General features: G+C 44.6%; 1 protein-coding gene across 1 annotated transcript in view; it reads right to left on the reverse strand.

Moving 5' to 3' along the window:
- Positions 1 to 23,980, reverse strand: part of jarid2b (jumonji and AT-rich interaction domain containing 2b) — a 121,322-nt gene that overhangs the window by 23,597 nt on the left and 73,745 nt on the right. The window contains exons 4-5 of the mRNA XM_078290153.1: positions 14,913 to 15,142; positions 3,497 to 3,718 (exon numbers count right to left, since the gene is read on the reverse strand). Of these exons, the coding sequence (XP_078146279.1) occupies positions 3,497 to 3,718; positions 14,913 to 15,142 (452 nt within the window). The remainder of the gene's footprint in view (positions 1 to 3,496; positions 3,719 to 14,912; positions 15,143 to 23,980) is intronic.

Below are 23,980 nucleotides of genomic sequence, written 5' to 3' on the forward strand. Positions count from 1 at the left end.
AACTACTGTGGAAAGTTCCCATCAGGCGGCAAGGCACTAACTCCATCCATAGGTCATATAGTATGCTTTTTCAGGCTACCGTCTCCCCATGCCAGCGCCAATGTGGGAACATTGGTCTCTCAATAGCCCCCCTGTAGTGCAGAATAGCTTCATAAACCCTGGCGCTGAACCGCAACGGCCAAGTGGAAAAGCCCGCACAAACATTGGAGTGACAGGCTTTTGGCTAACATATAGCCACCAATCAGTAAAATATGCATGATTTAAGGTGTGTATGAAAACGTCTTTATGCTACATGTCAATGAACCTGTTCAAAATGAAGGCAGACTACATCAACCCCCGCGGCTGATGCTAAACGAGCTGAACTGGACCACGCCAATTAACACACACATTCAATAGCGCTCTCTTTAGCTTTTACGAGGCTTAAGTTTAAGTTTCAAGTTTAACATCAACAGGCGCTGGCTGCATGGGAAGAAACGACACAAGGCCACATGCACAAATGCACAGAAGCACATGCACACGCAATACACACCATAGAAGAGCAAGGAGTGGATGCCGTTATATATACATTTTCGAGCATTAATGTGTGTTCTTGTCTGCAAAAGTGTGTGTGCGCGTGTGTGAATGTATGTGTGTGTGTGTGGATTTCATGGGCCCCTGGCTTCATGAAAAATGAGAGAGAAATCCTGACGTTTTAAGAAGTGAGCTAAGCAAGAAACTGAGCCCAATAAAAGCTGTTTAATTTAGCTATGTCAACATGGCACATGGCCGAGAGAGAGAGAGAGAGAGAGGGGTAGGGAGACAGAGACCGCTGATGAATGGCCTACAATGTAGGGCCTTTCCTCTTTTTCGCGCTCTCTCTCTTTTCCTCCTGTAATTCCGTTTTTCTCTCTCTCATTCCCCTAATTCTATTTCTCCCTCTCTGTTTCTCAACTGTGCCTCTCACTTGTTCTCTTCACCTCTGCCTTTCACCCAATTTCTGTCCTCGCCTCCACTCCTCCTCGCTCTGTCTTTCTTTCCCTCCCTCCATCCCCTCCTCCTCCCTAAGAGCTCGTATAACCCTGCTCCTGTTGGAGAGCGGCCCACGCTGCATATTAAAGTGTCACGTTTGACACCAATCTTAATACCGCAGAATGTACCGAGGTGTGTGTGTGTGTGTGTGTGTATATGCCTGCCAGCCAGCACAGTGCAAACGCTGTTTCTAAATTGACCCAACACTGGAGCAATGACCCAGTATTTCCTGTGTGTGCATGTGAGCTTTTGTGTGTGTGTGCGCGTGCGTATGTATGTACACAATCGTCTGTGGCAGTGTCCTCATCTCTATTGTCCCCTACAAAGTATATCTACCTATTTCTCCCTTATCTATTTATTTAGCATATCACAGTTGAAGGTGGCTAGCTGCTTTCCAAACAGTGTTGGTGTATGGAGATAAGGAGGAAACTAAACTGTCCTCATGCACACACCAGGCCTGGATCCACTCAAATAGGTTTCACTACACCATATGCTCCTTGTAGGGCTTTGTGTACATGTGTGTGTGTGTGTGTGTGTGGGGCTGGGGTAAAGAAGTTCATCTAAGGGTGAGAGTAAAAGGTGTGTATGTGTGTGAGGTGTGTGTGTGCGTGTGTGTCAGGGGGCCAGTACTGTCTGTGACCCATACAAAGGCGGTGCGCAGTTCTCCCAGAGTTCAACGCAAGTAAACCTATCGCTCGCTCGCGCTCTCTCTCTCTCTCTCTCTCTCTCTCTCTCGCTTAATCCCACCAGTCTCTCTCTTTCCTCCTCCACATTCCACTTAACAGAACGACAGAGGAAAGAGCTGAGCAAAGCGTTCACCTTTTGAACCTCTCTGGCTGCGGTTCTACAGACTACAGGAGGGAGGAAAAGAGTAAGGGAGGGAGGGAGGAACTCTGAAATCCTGCCCTTGTTTCATGGGGGAACGCCTGGCCGGAAGGATTAGATGTCAACGGAGTCTGCCAGGGAGGGAGAGACTCCAAGTTAAAATCCTTTCTCTAATGCTCTGTGAAACACTGTAGATCCACTACTAGAAGATGGATACAAGATACACGCAATCCGCTATTGTAATTAAAGATGGGATATGGGAGAAATATGCAGACTTTCTATAAACTTAATACATGTTTAACATATATAACTTGTTTTTACAGGCAAGATTGGTAGGGTGTGTGTGTGTGTGTGTGTGTGCGTGTGTGTGTGCGTGTGAGAATGCATGCATGCATGCAATTTCCTAAATGTTGTGTATGAGTGTGTGTGCATTCATCTGAATGTCTATGCGCCCCAAGGGGTGTACATGTTCTGCCACTGTGTGTGTGTGTGTGTGTGTGTCGGGGGCCCTGGCCAGCTGTTGCGGTGCGTGCATAAACACCTTGTTAGGGCTTAGAAAACTAAGTGTTAATTGGGGTGGAAAAGAGTCGATGCGCTGCTGTGCTATCCCATGTGACTTCCCCCTGTCTCTGCAGCGGAAAACAAGAGCGCATACTTAGGAAATTGCTCACGTGCGCACACACACAGACACACGCACACACACGCACGTACTGATAATTTCTCTCTCATCCCTCTATCCATCCGTGCTTCTGTTTGGCCATGTCATTCTCTTCCCTCTTCCTCTCTCTCCTTCCTCCATCTTTCCCTGTGTCCTCGTCTTGGAAACTGTATTTTTCCACTCCTCCTCTCTCCATTCGTCCCTCTGGTGCATCATCCTACTCCTCTCTCCCCATCGTCTTCCTTTCCTCCGCTTCCCTCCTCATCTCTATTTCTGTCTCGCTCACAGTGTCCTTTCTATCCCTCCTCTTATCTCACTTCCTCTCTTTTATCCCCTACACTCATTACTAATGCGCCTCCTCTCCTCTATAACCTCCTTCTTTCTCTCTTTCTGTCTTCTACATGCACTCTTCCCTCTCCTCCTTTCATCCCCCCACGCTCCAGACAGTAAACACAGACAGCGTCCCTGTGGCCCATTAGGCCAATTGAACACATTCCCCTCTCTCCCTGCTGCAAACCCACACGACTGCTCCCGGTGATGAATGACTACATTTCCCATCGAGCTCTGGGAATCTCCGCTTGGCCTGGTGCCGTTGGGTAATGTAGTACAGGGAGCAATATGGAGACAGCTTCATACTCTATATGGGTGAAAGGGAGAGTTCTGTTTGTGAAGATAGAAGAAATGTGTTGGTAGTTAAAATATGGCGTGCCACTACAGCTCGTTTTACCCTGAGCAACAAGGGAGACACTTCAGATGTGTGATGACTTTCACCCCTTTGTGTGTAAGTGTGTTTTGTGTATAAGTGCGGGCTCATACTGTGATTGATGTGAATCAATTTTTAACATCACTGAAGTGTAATTCTGTGTGCGAGCCTGTGTGCCAACTAATGGGATATGCACACAGATGTCTCTCTGTATATTTCCACAGTGGGTGTGCTTCTGTATTTAGAGGATTGGGGTGGGGCAGATGGGTTTGAGGTGTTAGAAGCCCAGGTCTCAGCCTTACCGTGCCCGTTGAGGGGCTGCCGGGCGGGGGGCTTGCCCTTGCGGGGCGTGGAGTGGCAGGAGGAGGAGGCGGCCGCGGCCTGGCTGCCGCTCCCTCCGCCGTGGGCTTGGACGCCGCCTCCGCTCCTCACCTCCTCCTCCTCCTCCTCGTCCTCCTCGTCCAGGTCCTCCTCCTCCTGGGAGCTCCCGAAGTAAGCCATGTTACTGGGCAGGGCCGACGAACCTGTGGGGGGGGGGGAGAGGGGCGGGGCGGAGGAAGGGGAGAGGGAGGGAGAGAGGAGAGCAGGGGAGGGAGGGAGGGAGGAGAGTTAAAAAGAGGGGGTCAGGGGGGAGAGAGGGAGGAGATGGACAGAGGAAGAAAGAGAGAGAAAGAAAGAGAAATTAACAACTATTTCACATGAGCATAACAAACTAAACAATGTGGCTTTACTGTAAGTGCAGAATCAAGTCTATCTCCACAGCTTTCTCCTATTAAAATAGAATCTGCCTTATCTTTGAGACGACTAGCTGTGTAGTTAAAGGAAAAAAATGTTTTTCAGTCTTTTCATTCTAATCATAGACATTGCACATTAATCAACCTCAACATGGCAGTGGTGAAATATTAATGTAAAAAAAGTTGCTCAAGGGCTTGTGAATAATGGCATTTGTATTGCTGTTTTTCATTTGTTATTATCCCAGCTGGTGGCCTATTGATGCTTTGTAAACCGCTCGGCACATAGAGCAACCATTGTTACATTCACTCAGGCACTAAAACACACAAACTCGTTGTGTTTTACACACATGCACGCACTCTCAAAACAAATTGGAAAGCAATGACAGTTTTACTTGTATAGCATTTACAGTTTATGGTGTACTGCCACATTAATTAGGCACAATGACCAGGCCTTTTCCTTCAGGGCTCCTAGACTTTGGCATCTGGCTAAATCTCCATCATCTTTTAAATCTTCTTAAAACTCACTTTTATACATTTGCTTTTATGTGATCTTTTCAACTGTCCATTAGCTTTCTTTTTAGTGTTGCTGTTATGATCTTTCTTTGCTTACATTGTTTTTTCCTTTTTTTTGTCCAATTTTAGCTTTTTGTTTTTATTCACTCCTTTCTAAAGCACTTGTAATTGTGTTTTGAAAATGGTTACAGAAAATATTATTATTATTATTACTACTATTATTATTAGTAGTAGTTCTATTATTAGTAGTATAAGTGTTACTAAGCAACATAGTCTGATAGATAGAACTGAATGGCATTGCGAATACATCAGCGGATCTTTCCACAGAGATTTTTAATGTTGACAGTTTTATTGAGACATATACTGTACATGTGCTGAAATATCCAACTCTGTAAAAGAGTTACTTTAGAAACCAAAGTGTCTCTCTCTCGCTGCAGAGCTAATCCCAAATCTGTCGCTTTCAGTCTTCCAAACAGGATTACTGTCAATCTCTGCCCCTATTGGAGAAGAAAACTGATGCTCTCTCTCTTTCCTTTTTCTGTCACACTCGCTCACTTTCATTGTCATCTTGGCGAAATCTAGCTCAATATGCGCTGGAAGAGGGTGAATGATGTTTGGCAGTGAATAGCCTATAATGTTACCTCAGTTAGCTAAATGTAGACACACACACACACACACACACACAAACACTCCCATAAAGGGTCGTAAAGCCCAAAGCTATGTTATTAAATCTCATAATGTTGCACTCGTAAATCAGTGTGCAAACAGCTGGTCCAGTCATACGCATACAGGAATAAAAACTAAGGCAGGCTTAGAGAGAGTGCAGCAGCAGCAACTGGCATTGACATGTTTGGATTGAAATATAAAACTATATACACAGGCGCAGTCGTAAATCATTTAGGATATTTTTCATTTTGCTGCATCATGCCTCAGTGTGCCTCAAGGAACATCATAAAAGTCATCTCTGCAACAAGCTGATCTGTGCCAAGGCAGAAATGGCACAGAAAACAGTCTGACCAGTTCTGCAACACGTTGATCTGTGCTTCAAATGAAACAGCAGGCCAGGAGACCAGTTTAAGTGTGTGTGTGTGTGTGTGTGTGTGTGTGTGTGTGTGTGCGCGCGCGTGCGTGTGTGTGTGTGTGTGTGTCTCTGGCCTTGAGTGACTAGAAGAGGTCACAAAAGAGGACGACTAAGTTTTAAATCTTTAAAGCACTTCTCTTCTACATTCTGGCTTTATGACTTCTGTGAATGTTTATAATTGTTGATTTATGATTGATAGGAATGTGTGGTTATATAACGCCCTCAAAGGTTTGATTAAATCTGAATGTTTATGACTAGGAAACAGTGGATTTTACGAAGTTGTGAGTCATTTATGACTACATCGATTGCATGGCATAGGCAGCTACTGTGGTTTTTATTACCCTTTCAGGGGACATGGTGTTTAAAGGGCATTACTGGGGACAAATGCATGATTATATGTCAATTATCATATTATTAGGCCTCTGAAAAAAAAAAAAAAAATGTCAGAATTCAACTGACCTGCAGTAAGCCACAGAGAGTAACCTAAAATTAAAAAGGGGTGAAATAATAAATTAGTCAAGCAAATTATTCAATTAACATACTTTTTTAGAAGGGTGATGAACACATCTGTTAGATCTTACACATTCAATACATTATAAGCTAGTTTAATTAAAATAGAGAGACAGCACAATTATGAGGGCACCAAAATAATTTCAGAGTTAATAACGAACTTACTCACTGGACATTACACATATCAGAACAATCCAGAATTTAGCTACAAAAACTTCACAAAGTGCACAGAAAATCTAGACACTGACAGTATGAGTGTGATTGAGGTGTGTAGCTGGACAACAGGTTTTAGGTTGACTAGAATGTGCTCATTCATTAACTCATCGGTGAGAATGAAGTGACGCTATTCTGCTATGTGCTGAATAATTGCTTCAAGTTACCAGCCTTGTGTCATCAATTAGATGGATATCTGAGCTATGTGACACACACACAAACACACACGTTTATAGCATCATGACACAATAGACCTTGGCTTGGATACACTAAACGTCTGTGTGTGAGTGTGTATGTGTGGACACACTCAATACTTTAATGACACCCTGACTAAGCCTAGGCTTTCCTGCCAACAATGGAGAAGACATGATGCAAGGCTAAACTGGTGGTGACCAGTACCACATAGAAACACATCGTCTTTTAAAGTGCATTGTTGAATAGTGCAGCCTTCCAAATGAAATACAGCCCTGAATTACACTATACAAATCATACATGTACTAGAGTTGATATTTAACACTTCACTATCTCATCCTGGGAAGGATTTTAATCTTCTGAGAAGTCAATTTCTTTAGTTCAAGAGTCCCAAAGGGAAAACTGGAGCATTGGAGCTAGAACATTCCTGTTCTTCCCCTACCAACAAAAGAAATCAGCTTGTTAGATCATGTTGATTTGATGGATTACTTTCTGCTTTTGTGGTGAGATTAAAAATTAATTCTAAGCATATGCAAGTCATTATTCAAACTGATTTTTTTTTTATCCGTTCCAAATATGCTACAGCTTTAAAGCTAGATTCATTTTCATTTTCAAGCGCACTAATAGGAGGTCATGGATGCTCAGCCACTGTTATTGTCCATCCTGGGGACCGGTGGACCCGTGGTTATCACTGTGGTTATCACTGTGGTTATCACTGTGGTTATCACTGTGGTTATCACTGTGGTTATCACTGTGGTTATCACTGTGGTTATCCCCAGTCACTTTTATCACATCTTACTTCTACCAAACCACCTCCAAACATCACAGAATCGACCCTGGTAATAATATTTCTTGCTGTGTCTTGGATCATACTTTTCACACAGCAACTCTGCCGGTTTCTAATTATCTCCGCTGAGAGCTGGAGAAAAAAGCCTGAATGCCCGTGGTGACAGCGGATCCCCATAACAGTTAATGTTGGAGGTTTGACTGCTCTGTAACTTCTGATGGAAGTCTGCAGGCGAAAAACTTGAGAATGTTCTACCACAGTGAAATATGGCTTTAAGTAACACATGGTATCCCAAGTGGTAAGGCCTGTTTCTGTACTAGCCAGGTTAGATTTTCAGACCACATCTGGCCAAAGTAAGAAACCCACACAGGTCCAGTGTATGTTTACGTTTTGGCTTCTTGGCCTGCAGCATCTTAAGTGGGATGCAGCGGTCGAACACAATGCAGCGGCGCCACTTTGTAGCTAAGTCAGATTTTCCGGCTTTTAACTAGTGGTAGGCCTAGGTTTGGCTGACTGCATCTGTGCCACACACATACACACCAACGGACACACAAAGCCACACACATGCACCTGAAGACACACACAGCACACGGGCACCTCATTCGTCTTGGCGACAGTAGCAAACGCTACTCTTAGACCAAACAAACACAACGAGGCAGCACACACACCGGCCCAATCAGCTTCTAATGACTCGCTTCATTAGCTAAATGGCTGTAATTTACTGCCCTGAACAGGGGTCAGTAGGCCAATGACAAACAGACCTCAAGGGCACCAGGGGCAAGATGGGGGGTGGAGTGTGTGTGTGATTGTTTGTGGAGGGGGCGGGGGTGGAGATGAACAAGTTTGCAAAGTATGTTTGTGTGAGTAGACACAGACAACGAGACAGTGTAGACAGACAACGGCAGAGGTAGAAGGTGTGTGTGTGTTTGTGTGTTCTTGCACTTCTCCTTCTGAGAACCACAGAACTGAGTTCAAGGGGTTAGGGTTAAGGGATAGGGAATGAATGTATTCAATGGAAGGTCCTCACAAGTATAGTGCAACAAACACGCATGTGCATGAGAAACTGAAAAAGAAAAAAAGAGATAAAAAACAGAGTGTGAAAGTGAGACAGAATATGGGAGGCAGAGAAAGAAATAAGAAAAACAAGCTGCAGGAAAAAAACAGAATGGTAAAAGACTGATGAAGATGAGGACCAGACAACAGACAGAAACAGATGTAACAACAGCACAACTGTATCCTCTAATCTATTCCAGAGCCCCACAATAAGCCTGTCTAGGACGCCGGAGAGAGAGAGACAGACAGACAATTTGAGAGAGCGCCAGCCTGCCAAACACAAAGAGAGCCAGCGGTCCGATTCTGGCCACTGGCATCCTGACTACGGGAGCGGCAGCGATACTTTTAGGGCTGATACCAGAGATTTACGGCCCCCCTGTCTCTGGCACGGAGACCCCAAGTCTGTCAGCTCCTCAGAAACACACACATGAATACACATACACACGCACACAGACGCGGGGAGGAAATGCAACCCAGACCTTCTCCAAGATCTCCGACCGGGCTTGAGCCCAATCCCCCAATTACAGTGGCTTTTCATCCACCTCATTCCGACCGCAGACAAATCATAATTAGGTCTGAAAGAGTCTATTAGGATTGTCATTTTTAACAGGGCTCTGGGGGTGGGGGGTGGGGGGGGGCGTAATTACAAACCCTCCATTCTCTGGCTACCCCTCCTTTGTCCCCTTAACTGGAACTGAAACAATGAGGACGATTTGAATAGTCAATCAAGAGGGTTTAGCTGCCATGGGGACATGTGGACGTGCTGACTTAGAACCAAGTACGGTGTGTGTAAATAGGAAATATGAACATTGTTTTTAATGGGGGGGCTAGAAAGTGAGACAAAAGTAAGTTCTCTGGCGTGGAAAGAAAAAGTCATCCATGATCCTACAGCTGAGCTTTGCCAAACTCTTCAATAGCCTTTAGATCCCTGGCTGAGAGAGAGAGAGAGAGAGAGAGAGAGAGAGAGAGAGAGAGAGAGAGAGAGAGAGAAAATGGGGCACAAAGAAACAGACAGAAACTGAATGAGAGTATGTGAATAATGGATGGAGAAAGAGAGAGAGAGAGAGAAAGAGAGAAACAGAGGGAGAGATTGAGAGAGGATTAGGGATTACGTCTCCAATTGACATTCCTCGATGTCAGCGAAACCATTAACCCCACACAGCCCTCTGCTCACGGAGGAGTCCCAAGAAGTCGGAATCAGTCAGTGTCATACTACCAACTACTGTGCAGTACATCAACCCAGCGCCCAACAAGAGTCACAACTCTACACAGCAATCTCACATTAGAGAGAAAGGCACCTTATCCCTTGGGGAAATTCAGTTGTCACAGCAGCAACACACTTGAGACACAAGAACTGGAGCTGGACTTGAAATCCTATTCCCATGAGTGAAAATGTGCTTCTAGTTAAGCGAGATACTCTTGCCAGTGGAAATACCATGAAACAAAATCAAATCTAACTATCTTGCTACGAAGGTAGTAGTCCTGAGCTAGATTTGAAGCAAAATTCATAGGATTTGCAGTCAGCTTTCAAAAATATTTCTTGAAAACCCGATGTGAAAATCCACATTTTCCCACTGGTGTAAACAGATCCTGAGAATCTGCCGTCTTTGGTTCACTAGGTCAGAGCCGGGCGGTTATGTAAGCAGAGCGGGGATACTGGCCTCTCTGAACCCAAGAGAAAGGCACCACGCTGGGGCTGGCAGGCAGAGGAGAGGGCCCCGGGGGCATGGAGGTAAACACCACACAGCGGGAAGACACAGACATATATACACACACAACACACACAAACACAAGCACACTCCTGGAAATGAGCCTTATGTAAGAGACTCCGTAAAAAGAGTTACTCATTTACTAACTAATCTGTTCTAATCTGATCTATGTCCATGTGTATACTGTGCGTACGTGTGTGTATGTGCGTGTGTGTCTGCCCGACTGCCTGGGAGTGTGTATCTGGGCCTCGCTGCCTCTGTGAGAGCATAGCTCAGTTGTGAAGAGCAACATTATGAGGCAGTGTACACCACAGAGCAGGGCCTGCTTTCCTACATCTGTCTTAGCAGTCAAATCAACTTTCTTCAATTGATTTATAGTCAAACAGAGGTCATCTGAACACTAAATTAATGAGTTTAATCAGAAATGCATTAAACGAATGGGGGGGGGGGGTTCCTGATATTCATTGTTCAGTATTTCAAAATAAAAGATGAATGAATCCTCTACCTCTAATCCTCTAATGTCACTGTTCTGTAAGTAAAGGTCAGAAAGCAGATAACTCCAATAGTACTCCATAATGAGTTCTGCAATCATGACAACAATCATTTTGAAAGAGTATGATATTTGTGTTGTGACTATTGACAGTCATCATATGGTGGAGTGTCAACCCAGCACACACCCACACACACAGTACCGTAATGCTTTGGCAATATTGTTCTTAACTTTCATGCCAAATGGTGCTATCCCAGTCTGAAAAGAAACCCTTGAAACCAGCAGTGAGCGGTTCCATCTGAATCTGTGGTAGTGCTCCACTCTGCCTCGCTCACTGCTGCCCCCAGCCTGCCAGCAGCAGCACTGCACCCTCTAGGTTACCAGAGGCAGACAGGGCCAGAGGCAGACTGTCTGGCTACCACCCAAATGGCTTTCTCCATGGATATAAACAGCCCGACTACAGGCCTGGACCACACATAAACACCATTCTGAGAACATAGGCAAGGATTGAGCGCTACGGCTTGTGTGTGAGTGTGTGTGTGTGTGTGTGTGTGTGCAGGAGATCGAGATGCGGCAGTGAGATAAATAAAGCATATAGGCCCTAGACAGCGTGGGTGGTGTGCATGCATCCCCATATACAGTAGGCTGAGATCTTGTTTTTCACTTTTCTGTCCTGTTACTCCCACGTTGCATCAGAGCGATCGGGCACCCCTGCTCCCCCCCAGAGGGATTAAAAATAACTTTTCCTCGGGTACAGCAACAACACCACCAGCAGTCAGCCAACTCATTATCATGGAAAAACAAAATCCCAAAAGAATAAGATGTCGTCAATTACAAGCTTGGATTGGATGCAAAAGAACGTGGGCAACATGCAGAATGATGGAAAACTTCGCTGTGATTTCACAACGCTGGGTGACACAGAGTCCTGCTTTCCCAACATTCGTTTCTGTCTCTGGTTCTTTTTTTGTCGCTCGCTTTATCGTTTTAATTCCTTCATGTTTTAAAGGCTTTTATGTAGCTGTCAGGATGAGTGATGGATAGAGGGCTTGGGGTGGATGCGTAATGTTTGCCAGATAAGATAAGCAAATATCGCCGTGGGTGTGTGTGTGTGGCGGTGTGTGTTTAGACTCGGTGAACGTTTGACCTCGGACGTCTCCCAGAAAACGCCGCTGACGGGGTTCCGGGGCACAAATGTGTCTGCCAGTGTCGCTAACCGCCCCATCGTTCAAAAAGAGTATCCAACTAAGTCGAAATCAAATTGAAAAGGAAGGGAATTAGGGAGATAATGAATTTGAGATTTCCATAATGTAGCTAGAGATCCTGACAGGGGCGTTTTGGGTAGCAGACATGAATGAGCCTAAAGCGCGTGGTGGTCGGACCACCAGAGAGACTTGTATCAGAATCTTAAAGGGGACTGGGGTTTTCAGATGATATCAAAGGCTGGAGTCCCTTTGAAAAGATTAAACAGGCTAAAACGGATGTCCTCGTAGGCTGTGTCTAGTCATATACCCTGGACGACGCATGTGTGCAGGCAGATAGACAGACAGACACAGAGAACACACACAGAAGATAAGCAGAGCAGGCAAATCAACATCAGTGGAGAGCGCGGATTTGCACTCACGCACACACTCGAACGCACTCTCACACACACACACACACACACACACCACCTCAAGGGCTCTGCTGACATTCTCCCATGTCCCTCTCCTGGTAAGGGTCCCTGCATATGGGTCATATGAGAGGCCATGGGGAAAAACAGAGCAGAGGCAGCCCGCACAGGAAAATGTCATCCACACAGCATGGACTCAGACAGAAGATACTCACACACACACACACACACATACACAAAGCTAGGTCTATAAATACAGCGGTCAAGCAGGGAGCGGCAGAGTGGAAAAAGCCCAGTGGAAAACCGGTCAATCGTTAGCTTAGCAGCCTAGCTCTAAAATTAGCAAAAGCAGCGCTTTGAAATACAGCACACACTGACCAGAAATCAGCTTGCCAGGCACCATTCCTAACCTTAATTACGAATAGGAAAAATAGCAAAACTGAGTCAGAATCAGCCACCTACACACCATTAGTGCACCACTCCACACATAAGGGTGGGGTTAACATACAGAGCACTGGCTCAGAATAATCTCATCTCAACAACTTCAAAGTATATGGGACATTATATCATTAGCCTATGTGACAACCTGGCCTATATATGCAAATCAAAGCCTCTCTCATGGAAGGCTCTGTCAGTTTTAGCAACCTCCAATTATGTGCTCTTGAACGCACCCTGCTAGGTTAAAATGGCGTTCCATAATGGGAGTATTCTCACCAGAATAGCGATGTATAGCTAGCAACTCCCAACAGATTCAGATCTAAAATTTGCCTCTCCTGAGTCTTTAGCCTACTTTATAGGGGGCTGCAGAGGTTAATAATGATAAAAGCAAATTAATCTGAAGTGAGGGGTTTTGTCTTCCAAATGAGCTAATTCTGGTTGCGAGGACATGTTAAGAGGAAGGTGAGTGGGATATTCAACAAAGGGTAGAATTAAGATAGCGGTGAAAAGTCACAACCAAGGTTATTGGAGAGAATGGCCCAAAAGTTTTTATTATTCAAATAGCATAACCTGCTCTGCCTCGCTTCTCTCACACTCTCTGCTTCCATATTCCACTTGAACAAGAATAAGTTAAGACGGACTGGTGTGGAAGGTGAAGCACGGTGCTACAGTATGTTCAAGTCCATAAGGGTCTGTGTATTCCCCTACACCCTATGCGAGTGTATATCAGTAAGCCTCAGCCATATGCCCTGCACCCTACATGGGTGGGGTATATATCAGATGGGATTAGTGTTATCATCAAAACCATGCATGGATACATTATCCTGGAAAACCTGCCAAGGGAGCAACTCTGCACTGGGAATGCACAATTTAAGTATTTTGAATCTTTGGAAAGCATACATACTGTCTGCTAGGTAGAAGTTACAGTCGTTTGGTGAAAACCTGATGAAATCTTCCCTGCATAGTGCCATTCACAGCTCCTACTGGTTTAATGCATTGTTCTCTGTATGGTTGAAACAGACAGCCCTAACCTTAACCACAACCTACTCATCAATGCGTGGTTCCTATTACACCGCCAAGGCACCTGTTCTGGTCTGACCTGGGCATGACTAAGCACCCTCCTTTCTTCCTCTCTGAAACGAGCACAAGCATGTACACACACACACATTCATGGGTATGGGGCGTGAAACTTACTTGACACATAAAGGAACATGTGACCTATCAATTCAAGTAACCTGTAGCGGTACTGGGACCTTTTGCAGTGTCCTGGCAGCGGGCTGCCCTGCTCTGCTGTGTGTGATTAGATCGTGACTAACAGGACTGCTTGGTAAACTCTAGAGGAGGAGGGAGAGGGTGTGTATGTGTGTGTGTGTGTGTATGTCTTTGAGTTAATTGGAGTTAGTGGGTGGGTGAGCGATTGCAGCGTACCTACACTGTGTATGGGTGTGTGTATGTGTCTTAGTGCCTGCATGCAACACAAACAGTGTTCCAAGGCTATGAACAATGCTGGTGTGTGTGACCCAGGAGGGCTATGCACGCACTCACACACACTCTGCTGATTACTCTGCCAGGGCTTTTACAGTTCATTTGACATCAAAGGTGTTACATAGTGTCAATGAACCTGTGTAGTGTGTGTGTGTGTGTGTGTGTGTATGCGTGAACAGCTGCCGTGGTAGAGGGTGATAGGCAGGGTGTTAAAGAGACAGTTGCTGAAAGGTAGGAGGGGGAGATTTGTAGTTGATGAAATGCAGGATAATCTTAGCCTTGGGCAGATGCAGTTATTTGTGTGTGTGTGTGTGTGTGTGGTCGTGAGTGTTTATGTGCATGTGGGTGGAGGGTTATCAAAAACATGTTATGATTTAGCAAAACTTATGTGTATCTGAGTGTGTGTCTGTGTGTGTGATGCTCACGTCTGGAAAGTTCCCAATATGCCTGACTTTGATTTTGTGAATGAAGAGCAGAGAGAAGTGTTTAACCTCGCTTCCTTCACACTTTTACATGGAGCAAGCCTTCTCAGTCTAGCCAACCAGATACCAGCACTGAGCTGCACATATGAGAGTTCTTGGAAATGTTTCTAAGCTGATGTTCCTGATATTTGGCAGGCTTGGCTGTGTTCATAAGCTTGTTATTAGAAGCTTACAGACTGCAGGCCTATCCAAAGAGAGCCAAACAGTAGCAAAATTCTGTTCAGTCTCAGCAGTAATGCATAGTAGGGCCACCTAGCAAAAGCTTTATGTATTCTTAAATGCCCTTAAACCATATAAAAACCTGAACCTTGATCCTTGTCTGTGTGCACCCACTTTGCATAAGCACATCCCTCTAGGTCTACCGGCGGATTTGGACGTGTACACAGTCATGTCTCGATCTGGTCCGCTCTGCTGCGTCTTACCTCTGAGGCAGAGGAAGGTGAGGAAGTCCTCCGTCTTGGGCTTGCGTCTGGACAGGTCCTGGATGGAGGAGGACAGGGAGGAGGAGGAGAGGGACGAGAGGGAGGAGGAGGAGGAGGGCACAGCGGGTAGGCTGGCGCTGATGCCGCCCGGGTCGGCCACTTTGACGGGCGTGGTGCTGGGCGAGTTGGGCTGCGACTGGGCAAACTTCCTCTGGGCCTGGAGCCGCGGTCTGAGAGGGACAAGACAACAAGGGAGGGGGAGAGTTAACTCATAATAAGTTTCAGTTAAAATAAGAAGACTGATAGAGATAATGGTTTACTAAACACATTATAACTTCAACCTATAATTACAACGTTAGTCCACTCTAAACTATAAAGCACTATAGGACTAATATGTAGGATTAATGCTTTGAAGTAATCCAAATAAAAGAATGCTTTACCCAGACATGGAAGCAACATATTTCCCCAAACACAAAAACAAACTAAATACAAATGCGTTAATGCTGTTGTGTTGTTGTCTTTTGTTTTCTTCGCCAATGTTGTGTTGAGCACTCCTGGTCCACCGCACCACACAGATAGGAAGCAATACTACCAAATTAATATATCATCAACACACGAGCCTGCACAACTCTCTCTCTCAGCCTCACACACAGAGAGACAGAGCAGTTAACACTGTAATAACCTGGTATAGCTATATACTGTATATTTTGTATGTAATGTGTGATGTTAGTCTTAGTTGTTCAGCCTCTGTAAATCCCAGCCTAGGGCAAAATAGTCTGTTCTCTTTATTATTAAAACAGCTGATCGAAATCACGCTCTCTCGTAGCTCTCTCTTGCTTTCACACACACCTACACACACACACACACACACACGCACACACACACACACACACACTTCTATGTCTCTCATTGTCTTTGTAACTGTGGCCCTGATGGTCATTGTCTCACAGCAGTGTCCAGGGATTGCTGAAACAATTACCCTGTAGTGAACAATTGATCACCTATTGTGTGTGTGTGAGTGTGCATGCATGCTTGCGTATGTGTGAGCGCGCACGTGTGTGTGAGTTAATGGATGCGAGTCAATCATGATCACCTGGATGTGCACACACACACACACACACACACACACACACACACACACACACACACACACACAGGTTGACCACGCTACAAATACATTAAACACGTGAATGAATACACACAGCCACACACACACACGTATTAGCCGCCTTTTTATTCTTGAGCGCTAGTGGAAGGTAATTAAGTCGTCTATAAGGCTGAGCTAGAGACCTCAGTGGCAGTTGACTTCTGATAATAAGCAACTACACAGGAAGCGTCCGCAAAAAAGCAACCGCACACTGTCAGAGACCAGCCTCAGTTTCTTAATCTTTCTCCTTCTCACTAGGTTTATCCCATTTCATTTTTTTTTCTCTCTAAATTTATTTCTGTCTTTCCACCACTTCATTTTCCTCTCTCTGACGTGCTCTCAGAGGCGCACAATGCTTTTCAGATGTGTGTCTCTCTCTCTCTCTCTCTCTCTCTCTGTCTGTCTCTTTCTCTGCCTGTCTCTCTTTCCTCTCTCTCTCTCTCTGTTTCACAGTGTGTGCTGATGGAGGTGAGGGAAGGAGGAGAATATTAAAGAACAGGATGTCTCAGGGAAAGCGATGGACTTATTTGTCACAGCGCCTCCCTCATACACTACACATTCACACCCAGGTGTGAACACATGTTCTCATACGTGTTTAAGGAAAAATGTGAAAGCACACGCATGCACACACACACAAGCCCTAGACTGTCGGGGGCCACGTGAAGCAGCTAGTGGCCTCAATCGATTAGTGCTGCTGTGTGTGTGTGTGTGTGTGTGTGTGTGTGAGTGAGAGAGAGAGAGAGAGAGAGAGAGAGAGCCTGAGCTACGTGCTATAAACGTTGAGGAGTAGTGATAGGAGCAATGCGATATCCTGGTATTATTTGTCAATTTGCCGCGGACCGGATTGAAGTAAGGGAAGATAGGATCATGTCTGGAGAACACCCACAATGCATTTGGCGCAGCGACTGAAAGGTGCAGGGCTCCGATTACACTTCAATCAGAGAGCGGCGCAGTGTCAAAACGTGTCAATTTCCTGCTGTGACATGGGTATAAGCTCGATATGTGAGAAATTGCGAGATGATTGCACACATATTGCGAAGGCGCCACATTTGCACGCAGGGTGTGAGAAAACTGAACAAATGATTGTGTACACACATCCAGTTTGTTTACAATCAAAATGCTTGTACATCATTTGTAGGGTCAGAAACTCTACGTAACTAGCTTGGCATTTTATGAGCAGGTGAATTTGGGTGCAAAAAAATATTGATCTCGCACATTGTATGGAAGTAGGAATTCAACTGGGAACCAGGGCGATCTGCATTTGATTGGCTGCTGAAACAATTTCACACACTTGATTGAAATGATTTTGTGCATAATTTAATAAATCATACTACCATATATATATTATTGAATGTGATGTATTATAAAACTGCTTTTTATTTTACTTTAACACTATAAACTATAAAACAGAGATAGTGCTTTCCCCTGGCATTACAGAATCAAGCTCTTGTTCAAAAGGAAGAACACGAAAAAGAAGGGAGAGAGAGGGGGAGAGACACAAGAACTACAGAGCGAGAGACCAAAATCAAACAGAGGACTGGAGATGTGTGAGTGAATAACGACTGAAAAACAAAAACACATTCAAGGACAGATACGGAAGATAGAGTGTGACAAACAGAGAGGGAGACGGAGCACAGAAAGAGGAGGAAAGCGTGAGAGAGAGGTAAGACACCATCCTCTTTGTTTCACACCTCCACATTGTGTCCGCTAGGCTGGCCTTTTGTTGTTGCCGGGCTGGAGGGCTTCCGCACGTACACAGACACAAATAAAGACTGACACACACACACACACAAACACATGAAGACACAAAATCACACACTTTATACCCCTGCCTAACCGACTTGACTCCTCACCAAATTCACCTTCTCAACCTGCACACACACATACACACACATAATACACACCTGCTTCAGGACTTACTGCTAGGGACAGACAGGCAGAGAGAAGGATGGAGAGAGATGGAGGGGAGGAAAGAAAGTGGGATGAAGGGATGGAGGAAAAGAGGGAGGGAGGGTAAGCGAGAAGTGAGGAGGTTTGCGTGACTGCAAGACAGGAAGATAGAAGGGAGAGAGACGCAACTGTGGAGCCGTCTGCGTCATTTCAAATGTCAGGTAATTTTGATTATAATTAGGTAATTTTGACCACACACACACACACACTGCATCCATTTCAGCGTGAGGCATAAACCAAGTGTTAGGGCACTGCTTTACATACACCCACAGCACACACACACACACAAAACAATACCTACAATACAAAAACAACAGTTATTATTATTATATATAATTTTAGCGTTTTCTATGCATTTTATTGCATAGGCTAAATTGCCAAATAATAGAATAAATTATTGAAAAAAGGTGACAAATACGCAGGCTTTGAGGTTCACAATGGGATCAAACCCTGATGAAGACCTGTGGTCAGGTCTTGTTTTAATCTAATGTGTAGCCATGCATTTTTTTTCCTTTTTCCTTTTTTCCACAGTGGACAGAGTGACTTTGTGGATTCTGGCTGAAGCATCAAGTTTTTATTAAAGAGAAAAACGTGACATCTGCTTGACAAAGCCAAGAGTAAACTCCACAGCCTGTTTTCCATCAAGTCTATCTGTTCTCCAAAGCATCAGTCTACAACACTGCAGAGCCAAGCAGCGTCTCTATGTCCCGTTTTATATCATTAACTATATACTAGTTAATAGTACTCAATATTAATTAAGAAACTATATACATTACTATTGCTGTATTTGCTGATTACAGAAATTTGCTTTGGCAATGCGTATTGAATTGTGCTTCATGCCAGTAAAATCTCAAAAATTTAATTGACAGAAATGCTGTTAAATTTTTTTTTTCTTCTTTTTTTCCTCTCTCTCTCTCTCTCTCTCTCTCTCTTCTTCTTTCTCTCTTTTATCTCCAAGTGCATACCTTGTTGTCCTTCATCTATGGTCTATCCCCAATATCCTTCTTTCCCCTCATTTCTCGCTTTCATTCACCCTTCCCTTCTGTTCAACATTTGACTGAGACAGGAACCATGCAGAGTCACTATGTGTGTGTGTGTGTGTGTGTGTGTGTGTCTGCGCGCACACATGCAGACTTTAATGGACCTTGACTTGAAGGGAGGACAGCATATGGTTTATTACACAAAAATCACACACACACACGATTTCCCCATCATCAGTCATGTTCTCTTTGTACCACTTCAGGCTCAAAGCAATAATAATTTTATAATAGTAAGCCATATTTATGTATGACTTCACTAACATAACGATAAAATAAATAAAGGCCAATAACTTTAACAACAAAAATGCCACACATGAATGAAATAGAATCACAGCTTACTCATATAGTTTTGCATTTAATCTGCTATTATCACAATTGGCTTTTGGATGCGAAAATGTCATCGCTGCCAGAGCAATATAAAGCAATGTGTTTTCATGCCAATTAATTACTCCATGGCAAGCAGTGGAGACGGCAGAATTCACACACTTTCTCTTTCTCGCACACACACACATAGAAGAAAAATGTGCTCCGATACACCTGCAAGGCAACAGGAGAAAACATGTACATCTACTGTGTGCGTATACTCAGACGTTTCCATGTCCATGTAGGCACACCTGTATCTGTGCATGGCTGTGTGCAAGTTGTTATGTTAGCGCATAGTTTCACATGCGCAGCCACCAAAACCTGTCATGTCACCCTATAAATTCAATCTCTCCTGCAACTTAATATCCCAATGGAGGGAGCAACATAGACTAAGCTCCACCATGAACATCTCCTAAATGGTAAGCAGAGGAGAGGCTGAGCTCCCTATAAAAGCCTCTTTAGAAAACTAAACCCTGGATAGTTTTATTGGTCCGGCCTTAGATGAATAGGATCCTATTTAACCGCTTAAAGAGAGGGGAGGGAGATGGAGGTGGGGGGGGGGGGGGGTGGAGAGAGAGAGAGAGAGAGAGAGAGAGAGCGCGAGAGAGAGAGAGAGAGAGAGGGACAGACAGAGAGACAAGAAAGAAAAAAGTCAGGGAGCAAGAGACAGACAATAGAATTTAAGAACAAGAGACTGAGCAAAAGAATGGGACAGAGAGAGAGAGAGAGAGAGAGAGAGAGAGAGAGAGAGAGAGAGAGACAAGAGCAAATAAAGCGATGTGCTTACGAACATCCTGTCTAGACAGTCAACCTGAGCCTTTTTAGATGAGCCTCTTCTTTTCCTGGGACGGTCCTGTGCTATCTGTTACCTATTAACTAACATGGGAACCATGCTGGGGTGGGGGGTTGGGGGGGAGGCTTTTCCAAAGTCTAACAAACACTGAAGACACACACGGGCTAACTGGGTACGTCGCTGGATACAGGTCATTCTCTAGCAATGTGACTAGACTCTTTATACATTATCACTTCTTGCCTTTTCCCCTTTTCACAGTCTGGTAACAGCAGAGACGTGGCCAACATCATGACAGGCTAATAAAAACGGATTTGGTTCACTGACGATGTGATAATGCTTGGTTTGGATGGGAATCTACAAGCGGGGCAGTAAGCGCGTAAAACCGTAGCAGCTTACAATGCAAAAACTACAAATGAAGAGTCAAGTAATTACTTAAAAGATGACATCAAACAGGCCTGCGTCTTCTTCGGAAATGCTCTTGAAGCGGCAAAATCTCCCAAAGTAGCTCCCGCTCTCAAGACAGAATTATTATTATTATCATTATTATGGGTGTCAGTAAGCCGGAGCACCAAAATAATCATGGTAACATCACTCAACACATTCCTCATTTCCTCTAGATTCCACTGGAAATATGGGTCGCCCCACAAAGTTTTGTCAATATGTCAACGCTGAACCACATCTCTTTATTCGTAACAGATGAGGAGACAACCAAGCATGCATTAAACGCTTACACACACACACACTCACACAGACACACACACACATACACACAGACACTTCAATGCCACTGAGGACCAGGTAAATATTGAGAAATCAGCATGGGGACAATTTGTGATGACACAGCTGTTTTCTTAAGCACTGCCACTCAGTCTGTGCTGAGGGCCGAGCGGTAACCTGAGCTTCTTATTTAGCCCTCCGTCTGTCTATAGGAGGGCTGTGTGGGTGTGTGTGTGTGTAAGCCAGGGTACACTATGTTCCCAAGCATGTGCAGCTATAGCATACTCATCCGTGCTGTGCCATGGTAGGGTAGCGGGGCTCACATAGTTAAAATTAGACTGATTGCACTGATTGAGGCAGAAAGAGAGGAGAGAGGGAGGGAAACGAGGAAACCGAGAGCTAACAGCAGGAGAAAAAGTGAGAGATTACAGCAGGATGTCCCCATTCATCCCTTACTAATCCACCTTTCATCCATCCCTTCCTCCCTCCATCCCTTCCTGCTACCACCCCCCACTTCACCCTTCAAAAGGCTGCTCTGACGTCTAATATTACATGTGCCACCATAGCTGCTAGGGCATTGATTAACTTTGAGAAGGAAAAAAAAGAGACGGTCCTGTCAGCCAGCAATCCAAGGGAAAAGAAGAGAAAAAAGAAAGGGATAAAGGACCATTGGCTATTTCCCTACACGACTTATACTGAAGGAGGTGGGGAGATGGGGGGGTGAGAGAGAGAATTAGAGAGAGAGAGAGACAGAGAGAGAGAGAAAGTAGATGAAGTTTGCTCACAATGGGAGAGAGGCCTTTACCTTGCAAGTTACAGCTGTTCTAGTGTGTTTTGATCAGCCAAAATCAGATCGCTGTGTGCTCAGGCAACACAGCTGGGGAGGGTTGACATAGATATCACACATGTGAAAACACACACACACACACACACACACACACACACACACACACACACACACACACACAAGCCTTGTCCATAAAAGACAACAGCCAGCTCTGCTTCTAGTTCTCAGAAACCTCTTCTCCTCATCTCCATCCTATCAACACCTTTCCACTGAAGTCCGTTTCCATGGGAACTGCTGTGATGGCAGGACTTCTCCACGTGGTCACCTCAGTTTATGCTACGAGGGTGGAGTGCAGAGGATGGACAGCACCTTTAAACCATAGGGCCCGGGTTCAAGCCCCCATGTTGGCAAGCATCCACCCTACTGAAAGACACTGAAGCCCTACCAGGTCCAGGGATGCTGTTCTGCAGCTGATCCTGACCTCTGACCTCTCTTTGGAGGGGAGCCCGCAAAAACAGAATTTCTCCTTCACACTCAATCACTCACTCAACACTATTTCCCTTGGAGTAGGAGAAGAGTATCACAAAAAGAAACCTCCAACCCTGCGTGGAGCGCAGGGCCAGCTCTTTGAACTGGTTTACTCTCCACCAAAACACAACATCAGCAGGGTGCACATTGTAAGAAACTAGATGACTAAGCACCCGTGTGTGTATGTATACAGCTGACAACAGCTGATTTATCAAACCATAAATCAACTCATTTGTGCATAAAACACTTACAATAAATGCAATGGAAAATATTTTAAATGCCAATTAGGCAGGAGTGATTGTTGAAAACAGGGTTTTCTATGCATGTTTGATTTATTGAATACGATGTTAGCTCAGTACGTCAGCATATTTCAATGCTTTACACATATTAAATATTGATGAATGAAGTCCAATATGTGCAAATACAAGCACAATATAATTTAGAACAGTAGAGCAGACAAACAAAAAGATGCAAACACAATACTGAAACTTATAATGAACTGAACTGCATGTACAATCAAGTCTTTGATAGTGTAGTGGCCTTACATCATTTGTGAATATATGTGGATTTATTTGCTCAAGAGAACATTTTGCTTTTTGCATTTGGCGCTGAAGAGATATCTAGTGAAAGATAAATTTCTTTTTATTGCTTAAACAGCTCAAACCTAGCATGGAACCTTCTGAATCAAAACTACTTTCTGGCTCCAAAGCTAGATTTGAAGCCAGTTTCTCAAGTTTCATCTAGATTTGAAGCCAGATCGTACTTTCAGCAGATGTGAAAAGTCTTGCATATTTTCACTAAATATAGTATCATACCGAGTATGTGGGAACCAAATCCTCCAGTGGAGGATGAAACGATACACTGAAGGAGTGGGAACTTAATGTGAAAAGCCCTTTAATGCCATGTTTGTCTGGGGATCTGAGGTCACATGCACTGTGCCCCTTAAGGAAAATGTCTGGTTCCCCCACAGTGAATCCCTGGCTGTTATGTGCAGCGGTCAGTGTGCGGTTAGGCCTGTGACCTTCCCTGTGCCACTGTAACCTGATATGGGATAAGGCAGGCTAGTGGAACATGAGCTATCTCCTGTCAGCCTGCTGGTGATTTGTGGTAACGTGTCAGCCTGGGAGTTTTAAAGCACTATTTGTTGCCCAGTGTAAAGGCGCATTATAAAACTAGTGGTAGTCAGGCTGACAGGCTGCGTATTGATCACTTACTGTTCTGTAGCTCGAAGGGTAAGGCATAGCAGTAATACTACCAGGGTTTCAGGTTTAATTCCCACTGGGGCCACCCGTGCTAGAACTGTATGCACTCTTGTAAGGTGCTTAGGATAAAAGTATCCATCAAATGATATCAATCATGTATATTAACTGGAAAATATCCGCATATCTATGTATCTAAACAGTTTATTTAGCAGATGCTTATTGGCCCTTTTGGATGCCCTTGATTTACAGCGGTTGCATAATTTGGGGTTTATACAGCAGGGTGGCAAAGGACAGGAGGATTGAACTGAAACCAAAATTTGAAATCTGGGCACAAGCCATAGGTCCAGATTATACTGATTTCACACCAGGGAAATACGCAGATCCACAGTCATTGTGAAAGTGCCGACCTAAAGCTCCTAAAAGCGACGCTGATCAAGATCAGGATTAAGGGCCAGGGCAAATTCTACTCTGCTTGGTAAGAAAGTCTGGAGCATCATGTCATCTACTGTGCTGAACACACTGGCCTTTGGCGGCACTGTAA

The sequence above is a fragment of the Centroberyx gerrardi genome, chromosome 19 (genome assembly GCF_048128805.1).
Source record: "Centroberyx gerrardi isolate f3 chromosome 19, fCenGer3.hap1.cur.20231027, whole genome shotgun sequence".
Classification (NCBI taxonomy): domain Eukaryota; kingdom Metazoa; phylum Chordata; class Actinopteri; order Beryciformes; family Berycidae; genus Centroberyx; species Centroberyx gerrardi.